General features: G+C 44.0%; 8 protein-coding genes across 8 annotated transcripts; 3 read left to right on the plus strand and 5 right to left on the minus strand.

Annotated features, from left to right (window-relative positions):
* Positions 1-137: 137 nt before the first annotated feature.
* On the plus strand, positions 138-1,909 carry I203_100235 (uncharacterized protein; the record flags this gene model as incomplete). The annotated part of the gene is made up of 2 exons (XM_019149163.1): positions 138-257; positions 353-1,909. 2 exons carry the CDS (start codon positions 138-140, stop codon positions 1,907-1,909), a joined length of 1,677 nt encoding a protein of 558 aa, XP_019001690.1.
* Positions 1,910-2,223: 314 nt separating this feature from the next.
* Positions 2,224-3,237, minus strand: I203_100236 (uncharacterized protein; the record flags this gene model as incomplete). Its single annotated transcript, XM_019149162.1, has 1 exon — positions 2,224-3,237. One exon carries the CDS (start codon positions 3,235-3,237, stop codon positions 2,224-2,226), a length of 1,014 nt encoding a protein of 337 aa, XP_019001689.1.
* Positions 3,238-3,267: 30 nt separating this feature from the next.
* I203_100237 (uncharacterized protein) lies at positions 3,268-4,218 on the minus strand (the record flags this gene model as incomplete). Its single annotated transcript, XM_019149161.1, has 2 exons — positions 3,268-3,735; positions 3,874-4,218. The coding sequence occupies 2 exons, from the start codon at positions 4,216-4,218 to the stop codon at positions 3,268-3,270; spliced, it is 813 nt and encodes a 270-aa protein (XP_019001688.1).
* A 343-nt stretch (positions 4,219-4,561) lies between these two features.
* I203_100238 (uncharacterized protein) lies at positions 4,562-6,297 on the plus strand (the record flags this gene model as incomplete). The annotated part of the gene is made up of 2 exons (XM_019149160.2): positions 4,562-4,696; positions 4,753-6,297. The coding sequence occupies 2 exons, from the start codon at positions 4,562-4,564 to the stop codon at positions 6,295-6,297; spliced, it is 1,680 nt and encodes a 559-aa protein (XP_019001687.2).
* A 1,811-nt stretch (positions 6,298-8,108) lies between these two features.
* I203_100239 (uncharacterized protein) lies at positions 8,109-9,386 on the minus strand (the record flags this gene model as incomplete). Its single annotated transcript, XM_019149159.1, has 3 exons — positions 8,109-8,371; positions 8,468-9,179; positions 9,264-9,386. 3 exons carry the CDS (start codon positions 9,384-9,386, stop codon positions 8,109-8,111), a joined length of 1,098 nt encoding a protein of 365 aa, XP_019001686.1.
* Positions 9,387-10,472: 1,086 nt separating this feature from the next.
* Positions 10,473-13,480, minus strand: I203_100240 (uncharacterized protein; the record flags this gene model as incomplete). The annotated part of the gene is made up of 14 exons (XM_019149158.1): positions 10,473-10,561; positions 10,678-10,922; positions 11,016-11,096; positions 11,177-11,372; positions 11,446-11,532; positions 11,614-11,907; positions 12,040-12,103; positions 12,163-12,272; positions 12,341-12,408; positions 12,465-12,543; positions 12,606-12,670; positions 12,730-12,812; positions 12,877-12,917; positions 13,054-13,480. 14 exons carry the CDS (start codon positions 13,478-13,480, stop codon positions 10,473-10,475), a joined length of 1,929 nt encoding a protein of 642 aa, XP_019001685.1.
* Positions 13,481-13,898: 418 nt separating this feature from the next.
* Positions 13,899-16,744, minus strand: I203_100241 (uncharacterized protein; the record flags this gene model as incomplete). Its single annotated transcript, XM_019149157.1, has 11 exons — positions 13,899-14,147; positions 14,200-14,226; positions 14,318-14,336; positions 14,399-14,462; positions 14,531-14,759; positions 14,862-15,164; positions 15,263-15,465; positions 15,560-15,848; positions 15,910-16,067; positions 16,142-16,288; positions 16,390-16,744. 11 exons carry the CDS (start codon positions 16,742-16,744, stop codon positions 13,899-13,901), a joined length of 2,043 nt encoding a protein of 680 aa, XP_019001684.1.
* A 2,992-nt stretch (positions 16,745-19,736) lies between these two features.
* On the plus strand, positions 19,737-21,821 carry I203_100242 (uncharacterized protein; the record flags this gene model as incomplete). Its single annotated transcript, XM_019149156.1, has 5 exons — positions 19,737-19,884; positions 20,005-20,057; positions 20,127-20,549; positions 20,615-21,462; positions 21,530-21,821. The coding sequence occupies 5 exons, from the start codon at positions 19,737-19,739 to the stop codon at positions 21,819-21,821; spliced, it is 1,764 nt and encodes a 587-aa protein (XP_019001683.1).
* Between the last annotated feature and the right edge of the window lie 92 nt (positions 21,822-21,913).

Genomic DNA, 21,913 nt, shown 5'->3' on the forward strand with positions numbered 1-21,913 from the left:
GCGTTGAATATGTTTCGACTTCTCGACTTTACTAGGCAAAATTTCAACTAGCATACATGAGTTTATCAATCAACGTTCACCTGTACTCGTCATCACACATCTTGTAGCAGTACTCGAAAACCTTCCTGTTGCTCAAAATGACGTCCGAACTAAGCCCAGAGATATGGGATCATATTCTCAGTCTATGTCGAGAGAAAGACGATGAGGGATTGTTCGTCTCTCAGAAAACGTTAGCAACTTGTTTGCGGGTTAGCAAGGTGAGTTGCATCTCAATCCATCGACCTATATATGATATCTTCAAGAGTTCTCCTTGCTTCTGAGACTGTGAGCTGATGCGCTGCTCACGATATAGACATGGTATCTTCTCGCCTCACCTTACCTATACTCCTCGCCCATCATCAAAGACATCCACAACTTCTTCGTCGGTTCCGACAAACCCCTCTCTTCCACTCTCTCCGAATCTCTGGCTTCCTCAAAAGTCTCATCTCATGATCTATACCTCAAAAGTATAGAAGAGGGCAATACCAAATTACCCTTACTGCATCAAATACAACACCTTCGTATATACCCTCACTCCCTTCCTGAAGAATGCGACGACGAGAAATTAGATCAAGTCATCAACATACAACGTGATTCATACACTCAAGCTAAGGAAATACTATCCAACTGTCAAGGTGTAATAACTCCTCGACTTAAATCGATTTCGTGCGATTCATATTTGATACCGACAGGAGACAGGGAAAGGGAAATCAGTGATATGTTATTTAGATCAATTAGAAATATAAAACTTAATCTTCTCTCTCACTTGCAACCAGAACATTGGTGCGAATTTGATTCACCTACAATGTCATTATCTGGCGATGTATTGAAAATGACCAAGAGAGGTGTGTTGCCTCAGATGGTAGAGATTCATACGACATTGGAAGATCCACCTGTGATTCAGTGGGGCACCAAGAATAGATTGACAATAAGGGAGAAAGAGGATGTGAGAAAGTATCTCTGGCCAGCTGTAAATAATTACGAAAGTACCAATACAAGTACTGCTACTGGGGAAAGAAACAAAGTAGGGAATGGAAATGAAAATGGATACGATAATATCGATTGGCCCGTGGATTCTGTTTCCGTTATAGACCAAGAAACATGGATAGAGTGCATATGCGAAATGATCGAATACTCTATGCCTCTCGAACCTGAGGATCGGAATGCCGATGGACTCGAACAAAGTAAAAGCGAGAGTGAGATTGATGGTGATACGATATTGGAAGTATATGGAATAGAGAAATTCCTAACTATCTCATCATCTATGGAAGGTGTTGGTGAGAATTTACCTTTCATCGACGAATCAACTGTGATTGAACCGAAGGTTCTTTACCGCGACATCGACATGGATTGTCTAGCCAGTATAACAAAATCCAGATTCACTGCAGAGGAATTATCAAGGAGACAATCAATTTATCGATCCATATCCCTCAAGATGGAAGAACGAATTCGAGAATGTTTAGAGATCAACGAACAAGGCCAATGGATAGATACCGGAAAGAAAGCTCCTACGATCAAGCTTTACTTAGCGAGTGATTATCCAGGATGTAGTTCGTGTGGACAAGGGAAAGGAGATAAGTGGGAATTGGATACTAGACCTAGACCACCGCCGAGGGACGATGATTCAGATTGGACGGATGATGACCATGATGAAGATGATCAGGATGATTGGGATGATGATGATGATGGACATGATTTTGACGTGGATGATTTCATTGAATATGACGATGATGATATATACGATGGTGGTGGAGGGGATTATGAACCGGATGGAGATGATGATGATTGGCAAGATGAAGAGTACGATGAGAACGGGGTTCAGTATTACAGTGACGAAGATGCGGTGTATCAATTTATAGGTGGTATTTAATGAATAGAATTCATAGGATGTGTGTCGCTTTCGTGTAAATGCAGAATTGTCCTTATCGGACTAGACTTTTGTTGACATCTCACACACAAGTTCAAATCTAATATGCTGATATCGTACTGTGCTTCCACTCTCAGAAATCATGACAAAAGTCAACGATGCATAAATCTATACAACTTCATGATACAGTATGGAAGTTGTCCGAAGACAATCAACGGTTCTTCACCTTTATCCCGCTTTCCTCGACCGTTTTCCGTAAGATCAACGAAAGACCATCAACTGTTCATTGTTCATATCGCAATTTCGTTCATTCCCGTCTAATCCATGGACCAATCATCCTCTTCCTCCTCATCTTTCTTTCTCTTCTTATCAGCAGCCGCCAACTTCTCTACGAGCAAAAACCTAATCACTGGTCCAGAAGAATTTGCATTCGTCTCAGAGTTCATCCAGATCCTATTACTATATTTGAAGACTTTTTGAAGTTCTTTCATAATTTCATAATCCATTGCACTTAGCCAGAATTGTATTTTGCATTTTTTTGATTCTTCTCTTTCACTTGATATCTCAGATGGATGGAGTGAGGGCGGAGCTTCAGCGGAAGAAGATACAGCTCGGCCTTGTTCCTGGTTATGACTTTCGATTTGTTTTTCAACATGATCCATATCAACTTTATTGTCATTTCGCCAATCCGCCACGATCTTTTTCCGTGACTTCCATACATCGTCGTATACTAAATCCTCATAGGGATGTACTTTTTCAAACCCGTATATCTCAAATGTCGAGTAATCTTCTAAGTCCCTTTTCAGTGATGAGTTGACTGTACCGCTGACCATTCTAGTCATGTGATGTTGGATCAAAGTATTTCGAATGATATTGATAGTATATTGAGGACTTTTCAGGTTGTAATCGTCATAGTACAGTATATCGCCATCACCTGGATAATCAAATACCAATTCCTCATCATCTATATCAACTGCTATATCAATATTGACATGGCCTGTTTCTGAGAATTGAGGCGGAGGGATATATCCGAAAGTAGGGTAAGAGCGAATCCGACCATTGTCTTTTGACATCTTTCTTCTCATTCTTCGCCATTTGACATCTTGCTCGGTATGTTCTCGAAGGACGATCCGGTTCGTACATCCCCAAATAACCGAGAATGGCTCTAGCAAGCTGCTATGCACCGTCCCCACGTTCGGTAGTTGGAATTGTCCTCTACCCAATAACATTTGTAGATTTTCATACCTAATTGATCCAGTAATGTCATTCTGGTATTCGATCACTTCTTTCGGTTGGAGTCTTCTCCATAATTCCAATCTACTTTGTTCCATATGATTACCAAAATTTATCTGTAATCTCACTCAATCATTGATGAAATCACCTCTTATACCTTCATATTTGAACCTCTCCGTACTTCCTATACGTAAAGATTGCAAATTAGGAGTCATCCGTCCTTTCTTGAATCTACGCGATTTTTCAAAAGCATCTTTCATCTTGCGATAATGTCCATCACATAATTGATATTTTGGATTTTTCACTAATTCTCTTAGATAATGATTATCAATTTTTGTTTCTTCTCCATCTTCTGAACTGATCCTTGGGACAAGGCATGAGAGTATTTTCAGATGTTTGACATTATCCAACAGGAACAACTTGGTATATCTGTTTCCGACCGGATAATGATATCGATATGTGTTGTCGCAATTGAAAGGATCAAAGTATATATGATAATCCCATGCAAGAGATTTCTCGATCCCATAAAAGAAGGCTTCGAAGTCCATTACGTTGGGACATCGATATAGGACCGGACCGGCAAGTCTGTGGAAGACCTATGGGAAGAGATGAAAGGACATGGTCAGCATGAACTCCGCACACTCTGCTATACGCTGTTATAGAAGATGAAAGCCACTTCTGGAATGTAATACCATATGTATTCATTAGGCAGGGATGATTTGAGGTCCACTCACACTGTTCACCCTCATCAGATTCGCCAGGGACCTCTGAGCTACATAATATCCTTCGACCTGTTCCTCCTCACAGTGCTCAAGAATATTCCTCAGGATCTCATCAGAGAATGGCGCCAATCTTGGCTTTTCCTCATCGACTCGAGGAACATCTTCAGCTTCCGCTTCATTACCTTTCCGAGCTTGCAATGGTGTTCCTTTGGTCTTGATGATTGGAGTAGCCGCCTTTCCTTTGGCTTTGCTCTTGGTCGGGGGAGGATTTTGCTTTTTAGGTGTAAGGCTAGTTTTCTTGGTGGGTGTCTTCTTGGTTGCACCCTTCTTGGGGGTAGCTGTCTTAGCGGGTGCCATCTTGGGTCATGAGAGAGAGACTCATCTGACCAGCCGATAGGACTATCTGGTAGACTTTGTTTGACCAGGTGGGAAAATATTGCTTTTCACCTGGACCAAGTGATGACGTAGCTCACTGCACTGCACAGTGAGTGAGCTATGCCGTATGACCTCCACTTCCATGCAGTCCAGGTCTCTTGGTAAATAAATGAATGTATGCAAATTCCCATTCCCCTCACTACGAAGCACTGTACGCCGCCCAAAGATCACACTGTGCTCAACGCATATCAGCTGTGATGTCTCGCCCTTGTTCTTCCTATGCGTCCAGGGTCACCTCGATACACACACCCGACCTTGAGGAAAGATGAAGAACAACAATTCCCTTACACCTTTTCCCGAGGAGGTCTTGAGGAACATACTTCAGTATTGTCTGGAGGAGGGTAGGGATGGGAGCTTTATACCGCAACCGACACTGGCGAGTGCTCTAAGGGTGAACACGGTGAGTGGACACCTATCGTACAGTATGGACACCGCTGATATCGTCTATGGCTACAGGTATTCTACCTGTTAGCCAGTCCTGTACTCTATCATTCACCAACAGCAATGGATATCAACTCATTCTTCCTTGGATCCGATGCACTCATCCCAGCAGTAGACATGAGCTCAAATCCTCATCAATCAAGTGATGCAGCTACTCTTCAACATCTGAGAAAAGGATATACTAAATCATCCTTACTCAAGCACGTCACTCGCTTCCGGTTCTTACCCCGATCCGTACCAGTCGAAGGAGTAGATCTCGAAGAACAATCATCTCTCGAATACTTCAACAGGGTCAAACAGGATCCCCGATACTACCAGGGTATAGGTCAAACGTATGGAAATGGATTCGAGCTAATTCAGAGATTACGAAATATCAAGCGAGAATATGAAAAGGAGGGAAAGGGATTCTTGATTATGCCCAGATTGAAAGGAATTTCAGTAGGATCCGATTTGACCGTGTATAATTCCGAAGAACGGAGAATTGGTGAGATTAGTGATAAGCTGTATAATAATTGGGGCACAGCATTAGTTAACCTTCGATTACATCTTTGGGAGATATTTAATCGGAATGAGGATGGAATGGAATGGTGTGAATGGCAAAATGGTGGATTACCTTTGATGGAACTTGAAAATCCCGAATACATCGATCAAACTCGATTACTCCCCAGAGTATTTACCATCCATACGGACTTGATGGATCATATACCACTGTTATGGGGATGTACCAACCGAATCGTTATTCGTAGGAAAGATGACGAAGATTATTGGTCAAGGGAGAAATATCGTTCATTAGGTAGAAGAATACCCCCAGGAAGTAACTTAGATGATGATACGCCTGAACCCGAATCATATGGAGGTGAAGGGCTCTTACCTCAAGATGAACATAACATGATGGAAGAATATGAGATCATCTCCCTCATCTTGAATTCAATTTACGATTCGCATCCTAAAATTTTCAAAAAGAAGATCAGAAAGGATATCTTGCAGAAAGAAATTGAAAATAAAACTGTATTCGAGATTTATGGTTTTGAAGGTATATGTTTACCTCAAGATTGCAGTTACGATTATCACTGGACTGCCAGAGGTTCGAACGAATGGGATCGTGATCCCGATGTGGATATGAAGTATGTTGATGAAGAATTGCGAAATGCAGGATTTGCTATCAGTAATACTGAGGGCCCTTCAAGCAGGGAGACCCCAGCTGATCTGACCAGCACACCACACCTAGATTCGGATGACGAGGTCGATCCGATGCAAGCTGTCTTAGTCAGCAATCCAAGCGCGGATTCTGATGTTGACCACGAATGTGATAGGATCCAAGCTGTACCCCTACCTGGACATCCAGCGACATCAAGGGAACATGATGCCAAGATGAAATTATGGTTGCAATCATTCGATTATCAAATGATTAAATTGCTTCATGACTGCTTTGAGAGTAGTAGAAGTAACTGGAAAAACGGTGAAAACAGTGCTGGACCGAAAATCAGATATTTACCTTTTAGAGAGTTACCAAAATGCAATGGTTGTGGGTTGAGTGGGAAGGGATGGGAACTGTGTTAATGCGTCGTTGATGGATGTGCATCGTCCCTGATGCTTGCAAAGGAGGATTGATCAATCACCAAATCATAATATCTTTCGCCAAAATGGATATGCGGAAGAAACATAGATTGTTGAGGATCGATATACTCTTAATAGCAAGATCAACATGTATTATAGCATTGATGCCAATATTTCGACTATCGCACGCCTCTGCATTCTGCTCAACTGCAAGGCCATAGAGTCTACATTCTCTGACGGTGTGTCCGATGTTTGATATGCGTTATTTCATATACCATACGACAACTGCTTCCGATCCGCATGATCCAAGCACAGTGATGACACGAAGCGCACACCTCGCACAAACCAGCAGGTACACACACACACCCTTCGAGCAATGGCCGTTTGTGCGAAGCGATGAAGCAGCCTTCTGCTTGATGGGTTCCCCATATGTATATGTAACTTATACTCGTGTCATCCTTACCGATGACTCCAAGGCTATCTACCCCAACCAAACCAAATCCAGGAATACCCAAGTGAACCTCAAATGCGGTCGAAATTCAACATGTCATTCCAGGATCTACTGTATCCTTAGAGCTGATCATTCACATCCTCAATTCCTACTGGGACCACGATAAGAATCTCAATCATGTAGAAGCCAAACTCGCCGCTCAGGACACTTGGGTAGCCTGTCTACGAGTCAATAAGGTATGTCCAACAATCGCACTCACATAGCTTGAAAAGTTAAACTCCTTGGTGACATCCTCTCTGCGAGAGTATAGACATTAAATCACATCACCGCTCCCATCCTCTATCGAGATATAATCGTTTCAAGTCCCCTCACTCTGTTCCATGGCACTACTAACCCTCTGAAGGACAACACGAAATTATCTCTGCTTCAACATACACGTAGAATCCAATTTAGATCTCAACCTCAACCTCAACTTCAACCTCATGACCGTCAACTTCTGGACAATTTGCGAAATATCCTGAACGGTAAAGTGGAAGTTACACCTCATTTGGAATAGATTTGCTTCGGATCAGATTCGAGAGTAGGTTATCCCCAAGGACTGAAAACCTCTTGGTGCACGTTTGTAAACCAAGACGATCATGGTGTCAAAGTATTATAGTGGATGGTCCAAACACAGAGATACATATCCATCATCTTCCTCACAATCAAGACGATGACCAAAAGATAGATATAGAAGGCAAGAATGGGGAGGAGGGATGGACAGATATAAGAAGTGAAAAAGCGGATTGGCCATCACTTTCTATCTTATGGGGGAATATCAACCGATAAAGCTTGGTAGATCGATATACTTCATTCCAATTCTTTACTAGCAATATTATAAGGTCGATCATAATCAGTCTGAAATAACGTCTGAAACAGAAATATCAGAAGGAGGATGAAGTAGAGATAGAGAATATTGACATCCAGAGCGAAAAAGGCAAGGGCAAGAGCAAGAAGAAGGAGAACGAGAAGGAGGAAGAGAGAAATACGATTATTGAATTTTATGGTTTCGAGAAACTCTTTCTCGCTCGTCAATTGCCATTATCGAACCAAGAATCTGACGAAGAAGAAACTGAACTATTAGAGAAACAAATAAAGGAGGACATGCTCTGGTCAGAGGATGAGCTTAAAGAACGTCCGGAAGATCACAAAAAGAGAATTCATTCGCCTTGGGAATTTGGAGTGAAATTACCGAAAGTCAAATTCTTACCAGCCAGTGCAAGTATTCCTTGCGATGCTTGTGGGTGCGAATGAGAAGATCAATCGACTCACTGTGCCAATATGTTTCGGGAAAGGGACTTAGCTGTAGATAGCTGTACATGCATTATCCTGATGATTCATCATTGCCCGATTGATCCTGATCATCTACATCTAATGATAACCCGATGGAGAATGCCTTCTTACCCGATCTGATCCATCTCCCTTCTGACGTTACATTCGATCCTTCCCTGATCCTGTTTTCCACCCTTGCAAGAGTTCTCATCTCCGATTCCTCTTTACGATCATCCGGGTCATGCTCACCATCGATTGGATTTGAAACAGCTATTAATTTCTCCAACCCATATATCTCAATCTTGGTCTTCTCATCTATCAGCTCCTGTTAGTCCTCATCCAATCTTCTAAGCCAAGGTGGTGTAGATCGTATGATCGTATAGACTATCGTCTTCACTACTTCATCCTCACTGAACCTCGGGTACGAGATCATATCCAACTCTTCGGGGATAGTCTCCGGATTCACCATTAGTACAGACATGTCTGGCATCCCTTGAACTGGTCTGTTTTCCTTTCTTCTAACGATGGTTCGATTGAGTGTACCCCATACCAGTGGGAAAGTACCTTCCAGCGTCGTATATATATTAACCACCTCAGGTAATATCCTTTTGACATTGGTAAAATCAGACTGAAGGGGTTCGAAACAGTATCCATGTAATGGGCTGTACTCTGTCCATACTTCCGGTTTGAACAGTTCTAGTAGTTTTCGACGAATTGAGTGGATCTCACAGAAGAATCGGGACTGAATTCTTTCAATCTCCTTTGATTTTGGAGCTGAGCCTGACCCAATCGTCAATGATTGGACATCTACATTGAAAGATCCGTTGGAGAGCACTTTAAGGATGGACTTGACTTGGATGTAGCATATCTGCTGGTCAAGAATGATTTCGGATATATTGTTGACTTCGTCTTCAGAGGAATAAGGTGTAACTGTGATATTCCTGATACATCGAATTAGTGGTAGCTTGGTGTTTCCTACTCTAATCAACTTCAGATCTGACAAGTGCTCTGTATTCTTCCTTTCATCAGGTAACTCCGTCTTGTTTATTCCAAGGAGCAATCCACCGAGATTTCCAATCACAACATCCCGATATAACAATCGTCCAGCGATTAGAAAGAAGGTCTATGTCATGAACATCGAGTGATCAGCTTCAGCTCTACGACAGCAGGGTCTTGGTTTTCACTAAATGAATGGATGTTTGCTTACCGAGCTGACTCGTAATAGCTTTACCAAAGTGGGTTGGGATATCTGTTTATCTTGGTGTGAGGGTTCCATACAAAAGCTGAAGATCATTGACCATATCTCTGGCGTCAAGTTGGAGTGTCCCATCGTGTTGGTCCTGGTCCGTGTCACTTCATGATTCTCTAGAAGTCTGCCTTTCTCCTCGTCTCGTCGAGTGGATCTCAGACTGAGCAGCCTGAGTACCGCGTGCCCTTGTAATCTTATAGTCTTGTGTACAGGTGGTATCTTATCTGTCAACGTGAGCTCGTCATCGCATCTCATCGATGATAAAGTCCAAGTGGACCACCTCCACCGCCACTTGTCCATCCTACCTGTTCTCGCATTCCAAACTCCGCCTAATCCCGCTCTCACCCTCCTGCACGACGTCGTGCATGTAAAATTCAAAATCATCAATCTATCGTCTCTTCTTCTTTTCTTTCTTCTTCATGCCTTTATGGCAGTGCGGCAGCCCCGGTCATACTTTCCCCAAAAGTTGCTCCTTATCTTACTTTTCTCTCTCACGACATCGCCTATGGGGTGTCTGAATGGAGGGAAAAGAAAAAACGATCAAGTCGAGCGTCAACCCGGTGCGAGAGTAGCTCTAAAGACAAGAACATCTTAGTTCCCATCGCTTATCTAGTCTGGAGACAAATATCGACCTGGTGGACGATTTGGATTAGGCGAGGGATGGTAGTTCGTACATCTCATTCTTTCTATCTGTATGTTTATCTAATTATCCAGTCATGAATATGTTGTTATCTTAAAATCCCCATGATTTCCTTTACTTGCGAATATAATATATAGATGATGTCGAACAACTTGAGGTAGGGTTGAAAGCTTGAACGCGAGATATGGAGTGTCGTTGATTACCTGCTCAATGGGACGATGCTATGGTATCTGGTAAGCCACCAAGTGACACCAGCTCTCTCCTGACAGTTCCTCCATCCTCACTCTGATCAGCATCAAACATATCCAGCAAGAATTAAGAGTAGTTGCATCGTAGTTGTCTGTCATCGATCAGATCGACAATCATATCGTATATAATAATGCCCATAATGTTATATATGTGTTTCTCCGTTCGCTAAACCTTCCATCATGATCATCAAGAAAGCGTAATTCAAGCAGCATCAATCATCCTTCCCTTCGGCTCGACTTCTTTCCCTGTTCACTATCTAATGCAGTACTGAACTCTCTTTACATCCCTTGAGCCATCTGACTGAGTCTCTCTGCGAATTCTGGATAATTCTTCAAGAATTGTACTTGAGCTTTACTGGCATGTTCATCTAAGAAATTTATGACGTCAGCTCTTGATTCCCTCCAGATGTATATCCAGTACAATTGTGAGGGTCCTCATTGAATCAGGTGACAACCTCAGTTGCAGATCTCGAACAGCACTCACAAGTGATAGCATTAACCAATTCACCCTCGGTCCTAGCCAACTGGGCAGACTTCTCAAACCATTTGATCGCCTCATCAATTTTACCTTGTTGCAAGCTCAATTGAGCCAAGGTGGCCACAGCAACATCACACTCGGGATCAATCTCCAAAGCTTTCTGACACAGTTCGTCGGCTCCTACAATGTCTTGTTTCCATTGGAATAGAGCAAGAGCTTTGTTGACGAATGGCAAGACGTTTCGTGGTTTCCTATAATACAATAGATCCGACAGTCAGCCCAAAGGTCCCACAAAGACTAGCAGAAGGTTGAGATCAGGAGGAAAGGGAAGAGACCACACTCACCTATCTTTGTCAAGTTCAATTGATCGATCAAATCGTTCCAAGGATTCTTGGAATTTCTGTTGATCAAGTAAAAGTTCACCACTAGATTTGTGCATCATATGGTCAGTTATAAACTTCCATCCCGACGAGCTACACCCCACCCGTAAGAGAGACCAACTCACTAGTAGTTGCTTGGTTCCCCTTTATCAGGGAATTCCTTCAAGATCCTTCTGAACGCAGCCATACTTGATCCGACATTACCTTGCTTGTATTGAGCTACGGCAGCTTGGATGTGGGTGAAGATGAATGATCCGTCAAGGGCAGTCGATTTGTTGTAATCGGCAATCGCTTTGTCAAACTCTTGCATGATAAAGTAGACTAATGGTAGTGCGATGAACCTCAGTAGAGTACTTGGCGGCAAGTTTGGAATGTCTAACGTAAGAAGACTCACCTTGACCTCTATGGTAGTAGATATCAGGATCGTCTGCATTATGTCGTATAGCAGCTTCAAAGTCACCGAAAGCACTAGCCGAGTCACCTAGAGATCACAATGTCATCAGTAAACACAATGTCCATCTCATATAGAGGTAGTGGTGGAAGGGAGGACTGAGAGGCTCACCAAGCTCCATGTGCACACTAGCAATCTTGACCCAACTTTGCACGAAATCAGGTCTAATATCCAACGATTTCTGCAAATCTTGTCTGGCACCTTCCGAGTCACCGATCAAGAATTTGAAGGTACCTCGTAGGTTGTATCCCTCAGCTTCGTTGTCCTTTGATGAGATTCCCTGGTCGATAGCTTCGTTGACGAAAGAGACGGCGTGAGAGTAGTCGGCTGCTTCGAGAGCGTCAAAGGCGAGTAAGAGGGTTTGATCACCTTGCGATGGGCTTTCAGGGAGAGTGGGTTTGAGGTCTGTCAGGACATTGGGACAGAGGGTGTTAGCGATGTCGAATGCGTATCGACGATAAGTTCCCGGCGATACTAATCTAAAGAAGGAATGGGGATTGGGTGTAGGCTATTGAGAAGCAGGAAACCAGAACTCACGAGGTCGGAAGGCAGAGAGGTAAGCGGAGATGAAAGTTGGTGATGGTAATTTGGGTTCCCGAGTCTGACAGAGAGGGTAGGTATAAGCTGAATATCTCTTTTGGCATTCATGGTTCGACTCACCTCCAGGATGTCCTTAGCTTTCTTCTGAGCCAACTTTTTCAAACATCTCTCCACTGACATGGCAGCTTGCTCGTCTTGGAATCGCTCAATGATGGTGGTAGCGGTGAAATCTGCGTTTGTGGAAAGACACTATCAGCCATCGCACATTGCACCAGGGTTTCAGCTGAGCAAATCATACCTCGTACAGCTTCTTCATCCCTACCCAAATTCTCCAAAGCAGTAGCTCGCCTCTTCAAGGCTTTGACGCTGTACCAACAACCGGTAAGCTACTATGCTACGAGTGCTGTTTTAGGGTAGCTTACTATGTCTTATCAAGTTTCAAAGCTTCATCGCAATCAGCTACACATTTGGTATATTCAGGAGGGGAGAAGTTGGTATAACCTATCAAGATAAATCAGGTCTGCTAGATCCCCTTATTCATCAATGAAGTACAATGGGCTTACAAGCTGCTCGATTGGAGAAGAACACTGCATCTTTCCTTATGGATACTTCGATAGCTTTCGTGTAACTAAAGGAATGCTCAGCTACCATCGCAACGATGTGCGAGCTTGAGTTAGCTGAACTCACCACTCAACAGCTTTTTGGAAATCCTTCTTGGAATAAAGTTTATTTCCTCGATCTTTGAGTGATGCTCCTAGAGTGTTTCTAGCCTATGTAGAAGGACAGTATATCAGCTCCGGTATGGTTGTTTTGAATTAGAAAGTTGACACTTACACTTTCGTCCATTGATTCAAGCGTGGTAGCATCTGGAACATCTACCCAAAATCGTTCAACATTAGCATATAGTCCACCTGACACAACCGATTGATTCATCCTTCCCTATTCCCTCGTACATGATCTAGTCTCCTGTCCTGTGAAAGATCTAGCGATCAAGATCCGAACCACACTTACCAGCTAAGAAACCCTCTTCTTTCACTTCCGTCTCCACCTTTTCTACCTTCTTCTCTTTAGGCTGTTCGATCTCTTCCAACAAAGGTCCCTTGTCCCCTTCACCCTTTACGTATTTTTCATCTTTAGCCGAAGATGAAGCCTTCTTCTTCTTTTTCTTGTTCTTCTTCGCACTGGATGAGGTACCAGGAGCAGAACTCGAGCTCGATCCAGCATCACCTGAAGGACCAGCACCCGATGATTTAGTAGAGTACAAGTAGTAGCCCGCTCCAGAAGCTGCCAAGACTGCGCATCCTAATAAGATCAATCTTTGATTCTCCTCGATGAACTTCTGCGTCCTGGTGAGCAATCCTCCGGAAGCCGATGTTGATGGAGGAGCGATAGGTTGGGAAGGGGTGACGATGTGTGCGGGTGGGGCGATGGGCGCCATTTTGTGAGTGTCGTATGTGATATGACTATGCTACAGTAGGACAGACGGATATCTCTGTGCTATGCTGTGATGTTGAGCAAGCGACTGATAGGAGAACAGATGGGATTTCGATGGAATGTGACTGCCAGGTTATTTAATTTTTCGGTTGCACATGTAGGAGTATGCTTATGTGCCGATGACGTCCGACCTGATCTGGCATGCTTAAACATCGGTGTTACAATGTGGCACCTGAATCATTTCTCCATACGATTACAAGTTGTGCATTCAGAACTCATTCTGCAATATCCATATTTCTACAAAGCTACAGCAGTGTGAGAGGGTGAGAGGCATTGACTTGAGCTGGGAGTTCTAGAGACACCTATTCAGCTCCACTCTCGAAGCACTCCAAGTGACGACTTTTCACATCTCGCTGATTGCCTCAATCCACTTCCGCCCCTTCCTCCTTCTCGCCGACATTCTTGTATCTGAACAACGCCCTCTCCCTACTCTTCTTATGGTCCACTATAGGTTCAGGATACCCCAACTTCTTGAACTCGTTTTTGGGCATCTGATGGAAAGGGTCATGTACAGCTTTTCCCTTCAGGTTTTTCAACTCGGGTACCCAGTATCGGATATATGCGCCCGTGGGATCGCATTTCTCAGATTGAGTCAAGGTATTGAATATCCTCTACAATCAATATGAGCACTTGGTATGAGATATAAGATGGTTTAGTACTCACAAAAAATGGCTGTGGGTCGGTACCGGTCTACATGACAGAACCGAAAGAGCAAATCAGCGCTCAAACTCATCAATATTAATCCAAGTGCACTTAAGAGTAAGGTGGTGAAATCACTTACACTAGCTGTCCATTGCCAGCTACGACAATAACAGCAACATTAGCAATTAGAAGTCCGGAATCCGCGTATACGATCACTCACCCTCCGTTGTTAGCAGCTAGATCACCATCGATGAAGCTCTCCATAAAGTACTTCTCGCCCAATCCTACTCATACATCTTACAATCAGCATCTCTTATAACCTTTAATACTCTAGGTTGAAAGATATGCTCACTCCAATCAAGCATCAAGCTCTTCACTAGGAAACTGGCCGATACCATCCTTACCCTATTTTCCATCCAGCCTCTAGCCTTGCACGCCCTCATCGCAGCATCAACTATGGGATACCCTGTCCTACCATCTTTCCACGCTTGGAGATGTTCCTCGTTAGTCTCCCATTGGACGTCGGCGAATTTCTCAAGGAATGGTCGACCCATCGATACTCGTGGCCATGTAGCCATTACCTATCATCAGGACAGCGTCAGCATGATCCTTCCGACCCATCTTACCTCTCGCTACGCTTTCTTTTAGACATCTCTTAGACATGTTAGATGGAACCCACTTACATGATTATAGAAATCTCTCCACGATACTTCCTGAACCCACATGCCCACACCTGTATCTCTCCCACTCTCCAATTTTCCACCCTTCAGCTTTTTCGCTTCGTTCAGCACCATCCTAGCCGATATCACACCTGCTGCGAGGTACGGCGACAATCTCGAAGAGTTATCTCCATCTACCAGATTTCGACCTGTCTGGTATTGAGCAACTCGAGATTCCTTTTGGGATTCTTCCGCGCCGGTGTTTAAGGGTGATGTGAATTGGAATTGCGTTTGACGAGGTTTAGTGTGTAAGAATCGATCGAGTAGCTACACCATCGTGAATAATCAGCTATCTATCCGCAATTTTTTCTCCCATCCCTCCTCAGATAATACATTTAGCCTAGGACTGAAGGTCTCGTGCTCACCTCCTTGGCTTTATCAGTTCCTTCCGGCCAAACCTCTTTCAACTTTTCACTTTCCGGACATTCAAATCCTTCTACATGATCTGTTATATCCTCTTCAAATAGCTTGTTGAACTTATCGTTCGATTTGATAGATTTGTCATTGGCTTTAGGTGAAGGTGACATATTGAGATAATGCGGTTGTTGATCAAGTAATTTGGCCCATGCTAGTGAATCCCACAGATTTCATCATCAGCCTTGCGGCCCCCCTTGCCTCATATATCATGATTTTATGATTTGATGGATCGGCGCAACACTCACCTCTCTGCCAAGGACTAAAGACGCTCATAGGTTTACCCTGTTGACTTTTTATCTTACCAGGCGGAACCACCAATCTATCATGCAAACATCTCACGTCAATTCCACTCTCCCTACCGAGCTTGACCGTTGCTATATCTCTCCTCAACTCGTCGACTTCATATTCGATATTGACGAACAGGTGCTTGGCTCCGAGCGAAGGTAGGATCTCGGTGATTACTCTTCGGGGGATCTGCAATCTCCTGTCGTAGGAGGCGATATGTATGGGGATGTTGAGTTCGTGGAATTTGGTCTGTCATATACGGTCATCAAGTATTCCATTTTATGTATATTAATCTGAGCTTTAAGCTCACCTTGAGATCGCGTAGGTTCCTGAGGATGAAGTCGATCTTCTTATTACTCCTATCATGTATCTTATAATCTCCTGGGCTGATCACAAACAGCACGATCAGGGGTATACCAAAGTCCTGAGCTTTCTCAGACGCTTTGTGTAGAGCGGTATTGTCTTCAACTATGACCAACATCGACATCAACACATCAGCATGCGAATACTGGTCAAAATGGAAAGATGGTTAATACACTCACTCCTTAGGTCCTCCATCCTCATCCAGTATACAACACTTTCACCTTTCTTCACTTCCTTTTGACCCTTCTCGATCAATCGCTCAAGTTGATTAAGGGGCGGATCTTCATCTGCTCGAGCAGCATCTTCAGCTGTAGCGATCTTTCCCTCTGAATCAAATGCAAAGCAAAACATTGCGTCAGTATCTTCAACTGGCTCACTTTGAGGCTAAAAAGCTATATGTATTTGAAAAGTTAAAACGTGCACTCACTGATCTCATAAGCATTCTTTTTCTTCTTCTTACTGCCTTTCTCACCAGCAACGCCTCCTCCTTCCGGATCATGTCCATCAGACCTATCAGGTTGCCCTTTCATCTCCTCGTCCTCCGCTCCCTTCCGCTTCTTATTCGAACTCTCCACCGCATCCTTGGCATGTCTCTTCTTCGATGTCGCAGCCATATCTTCTTGGATATGATGTAATTCCCACAAATTCGGTTCGTCGCCTTTCTTCGTATATGCCGCTTTCCTGCTGCTTCCTGGAGATAGGGACGAGGTGTGAATGGGTTTCTTAGGTGATAAAGCTAATGATTTGGATTTCGGATCTGATGATAATGTTAATTGGGGCATACAAACGAATGTCCTACTAGTCCAAGATAGGGGAGGTGATATATGTGTACTTGATCTGAACGGTGAATGAGCGATTCTTGCGATGCTGTAAGTAAACATTAAAAGTTGATGATGCAAGAATCGAATAAACAAGAGCAAGCTGAAGCTGAAAGGGATATCAATAACGATCTACTGAAAGCTGACGTCAACTTGAACTGTCGAGATACATGGCATTACCATTTTAGGTATATAAAGAGACCCTCTCTACACTTGCTCCGTCCAAATCAAATGGGGGAACATCTCACCATACTCATGTCGATCGAAGTGAAACCAAGAACATTGAAGGAGTAGATCGTCATCGATCGAGGTAATCATCAATGAGATGCGGCGATCACCGTTCATCGATCTCTTCTCTTGTGGCAGAATCAGCCGCGCAGTACTGGTATACCTGGTCTGACTGGTGATCCAATGCAGGAAAGGTCTTGATCCCTGTAATACTCATATGGATACTGTATACAGGCATACACGAGCCCTCGGTGTATTGTGGTAATTCGTCGGATCTAGATGTTTATCCAACTTCCGACACTAGTAGAGCGCCCGCATCTGCTTCAGAATGAACTGCTAACCACAGCGCGACCTGTGTATCATCCCTTGTTGGGTGAGCACGAAGCATCTGGTATGGGAATAGGAATGGGTCATATTGGAGGCATCGACCTATGTTCAATAGAAGCATAAAAATGTGATGACAGTCTCTTGAGTGTGTTATGCAAAACCTTCGGATGATAACCTCATCAACATTGATCCATTTGGCACACGTATTCTTGTCCTAAACACCCGTCCCTGGACAGTGGAAAGACTTTTGAGTGGCTCTTGTGTACAATATGGTATTGGATATACTGTGAAAATAACATGCGTTGCCATCGATGGTCTGTCCGTGATTCTTTGGGCTGATCTATTCCACGTTTGTACTAACTGACGTATACATCATTGCTCAGCATCAAGCAATTGCGGCGCCTTGGGCGCGTCTGAAAACTCGCAGACAAAGGTGAACAAAGACAAGCCGTAACTTCTCTCACAAATTTCACGAATCCCATATTACCTCGGTTGATCGGTAGACTTCCATCTCCCAATAGTCTAGTAGCTTTCCCCACTGCCTGTGAAAGTGGGAATAATCATCCCCATTCTGGAGAGGATGGTTCTCCAAGCCCCGTTGTCCTCTCGGACAGGGCCCCTCCTCTTAGTGAGATTTGTGATGACGAGAAACTCATAATCGGGTCTCATGGGGTAAAAGCATCAGCATGCTTATAACGATGATCGCGGAAACGGGTGCCTCGAATACGCCTTTTTCGTTCTCGACAAAGCGTAGGTTTGGAACCTGTCACATCAGATTTTAGCATAATATTTTTGCTTTTGTTGCGAAATAATCAGCTCGGTCACCCCTTTATGATTATGTTCGGTATCTTATCCGCCATGTCGCAGTTCCGTTGTTTGGCAGGTGCTCGTATCCATACACAGCTGTGCAGGAGAACGATCACGATCATTTGACCTAAGCTAAAGATAGATTGGTTCCCCGATCATGCTCAGTGTGAAACGATACTAAACCTCGAGGGGCACTGGGGTTCATATGGGTCAACACAGTCTAAAATCAGACCATTTTTCCAAGGTCCTATTAATCTATAAAGCCACAAACCTTCGTTTTCTCGCTGATACTCACTTCATTTGATTATCAGGCTGGTCCCTGCTTGCACATATTCCAAGAAATACGAAAAGTTTTATTTTTAGTCTCGTAATTATCTTAGCATCCCGCGCGGCCGTGATTCCCATTATAGCTCCAAATGCCGCCCTGAACGCTATGATGCGGTGGCTTGACCCAAAAGTCTCTGTCTTTGCTCTTCTCGCGCTAAAACCAAAAGTCGGACCGGCGGTGTCAAAGGAAAAAAGGGAAAAGATCCGAGGCATCGCATGTGGCGTCCGGCGGTAATCAAACATAACGTACGTTCACAGGTTTTTTCGCCCTTAGCGTCTTTTCGCTTAACGTTTGAAAGAGGAAAATTTTCAAACCCACACGACCTTGATCAAATCAGTCTAAAACGATTCGAGCACTTTTCGAGGGGTTTGTGCTGTGAATTGGCTTGAAACTCACAGGATAACCGCCGATTTGCTATGCTATCAGGTCAGGACGATGTTGGTGTCTCGGACCGACCTGTCATTCATGTCAAGCTCACCCAAGTAATTTTTCGCAAACCGAGAGTTTTGTTTTGAACAGTAGCAATTACAGACACACAAGAAAGCTCGACATTCCGCATCGGACCAAGGGGAGTTAGGCGAAAGGCGTCGAAACCCTTTGGTATATGAAAATTTGTAAAATGATGACGTGAGTGGATCATGTTAAAACCAAGTGAAACGAGGGATCTTGAGAGCGAAAATGCATAAACAAGGAGCGGCGTTCAGATAGTGCACCACTGTTGTTCGGACAGTTCGTTCCGGAAACCATGGGATCCTCGATCAAAACAGATCAGGGGGAATCGAACAGAAGCGTGGTGAAAAACGGGATGATTTGTTTGTTTTTGATTTTCTCATTTCGGAACCTCCTCCTTACAGGAGTGGGGGTTTTATCCGAGGGTGATTATGTTGGAGGCTTGATGAAAATTTTCATGATCAAGTATCAAACGAGAGGAAGAGTAATCTAAACTGGGGTACTAATGCAGTTCCAATAATATCAATGCGGGGACAACCAAAATCTCTACTATGGTATGCATGTAGGCCCATCATGGAGATGAGATAGATATATAAACAACATGATTGATCCAAAAGTTGGATCCCTCTCTTTACTGTCTTTATTTATTTTTTCTCCTCGATTTTATTTTTGGTTTTATACTAACATACTCCATTAGCCTTTCTGTATATATTAGATAAAGGCTTTCTTTATAACAACACTGACAAATAAAGCTATAGACCCATATAGCTCTCCATCTACAATCTCCTCACATCACATCACGCGACAAACCATAAAATGGCCTCTTCACCACTTGAGAAGCCAGGCAACGTCTTGGGCGGTACTCAACCATTAGCCAAGTATGGTGGTCTCAACGGTAACGCATTGCTATATGCAGTAGTAGCTATCGCTACTTGTGGTTTCTCTCTTTTCGGTTATGATCAAGGTGAGTTCTTCCGGTTTTGAAGCCACAACAATCAAAAATCGTCATAGTCCGAGATCGGGACTTTTTCAATCCCTCAATTGGAGCCAAACAAAAATGCTTACGACTCTTTCCGCTCCATAGGTTTGATGTCCGGTATCATTGCTTCCGAGCAATTCAACACTGAATTCCCTGCTGTAAGTTCATACCGACCCAATGCATAGAATGAGGCGCCATCGCTTATACTGTGTACATGGTGTTTATAGACCAAACAAAGAGACGCCAACGATGTACACGCCGGTACCGTTCAAGGTTCCGTCACATCGTGTTACGAAGTTGGATGTTTCATTGGTGCATTAATCGCTTTCTTCATTGGTGACAAGATGGGTAGAAGGAAGATGATGTTCGGTGGTGCTGTCGTCATGATCATCGGTACCGTCATCTCCGTTTCCGCTTTCGGTCCAGGTGATACTTCCGGAAGAGGAAATGTCGGTGGATTCGTTCAATTCATCATTGGTCGAGTCATCACTGGTTTCGGTAACGGTGCCAACACCGCCACTATCCCTTCATGGGTAGCTGAAACGTCCAAAGCCCACAACAGAGGTTTCCTCATTTGTATGGAAGCCTCTACTGTCGCCGTCGGTACTGTCATTGCCTACTGGATCGATTTCGGTCTTTCTTTCGTTGACGTGAGTTCAATCTCCAGAACATTCATTTGTCTTGCAAACGGATGGTGACTGGATTTTCAATATAGTCTTCCGTATCATGGCGATTCCCCATTGCCATGCAAATCCTTTTCGCCCTTATCCTCATTGGTGGTGTCGCTGTCCTCCCCGAGTCACCTCGATGGCTCATCGCCCATGGACACTCGGCCGAAGGTCTCAAAGTCATTGCTGCCCTCGATGCTCGATCAATCGATGATCCCGTCTCTATCGCCGACCACAAGAAGATCGTCGACGCTTTAGCCGCTCAAGCCGCAGTTAAGGCCAACAAGACTCGAGACTTGTTCAAGATGGGTAAACAACAACACTTCCGAAGAGCTTTGGTCGGTGCCTCTACCCAACTATTCCAACAGATAGGTGGTTGTAACGCGGTCATCTACTATTCAACTGTGTTGTTCGAGAACCAAATCGGATTGGATACTCAATTATCTTTGATCTTGGGTGGTGTCTTATCCGTCGTCTACATGATCTTCGCTTTAACCTCTTTCTTCCTTGTTGAGAAAGTTGGTCGAAGAAAGTTGTTCTTGTGGGGTACCGTCGGTCAAGCCGTCTCCATGTTTATCACCTTCGGTTGTCTCTTACCTGGTGACGCTCAATCTGCCAAAGGTGCCGCCTTCGGTCTTTACTTCTTCATCGCTTGGTTCGGTGCTACCTGGTTACCTCTTCCTTGGTTGTATCCAGCTGAATTGAACTCTATGGCCGTCCGAACTCAAGCCAACGCTGTATCCACCATGGTTAACTGGATCTTCAACTTTACCGTCGTACAAGTCTTACCTACCATGACTGCTTCGATCGGTGCCTACACTTTCTTGTTCTTTGGATTGATCAATTTGGTCTTCCTTCCCTTCATCTACTTCTTCTACCCGGAGACTACAGGAAGGTGAGCAATTCTTTTCCCCATTGAGAGTAAATATTACATCCAGGCTAACCCACTGAGATAATCCCAGATCACTCGAGGAATTGGACGTTATCTTCGCGCACGCTCACCTCACGCAACGAAGACCCACGCTCGTCGCTGCCGAATTACCCAAGTTGTCCGACCACCAGATCCAGGAGATGACCGAAAGGTACGATATCCACGGTGGGGACAACGCTGAGGACCCCGAGGCCATCGGCGCCCCAGTCAACGTCACTCCCGACACTACCCTTCCTCCTATTCACCCTCACGATCACGTTGGGTCCGGGGAAGCCACCAGAGTCCCAACTCCGACCGAAGGACAAGTCAAACCAGCCCAATAAGTGGGGGTCAGTCGAGGGGATAGGAAGGAGAAAGTGAAAAAAAAATTAGGAAGACTCATTCAGAGCTAGGTTCTTAACAGAAAAACCTGATT

Source organism: Kwoniella mangroviensis (genome assembly GCF_000507465.2).
Source record: "Kwoniella mangroviensis CBS 8507 chromosome 1 map unlocalized Ctg01, whole genome shotgun sequence".
Classification (NCBI taxonomy): Eukaryota; Fungi; Basidiomycota; class Tremellomycetes; order Tremellales; family Cryptococcaceae; genus Kwoniella; species Kwoniella mangrovensis.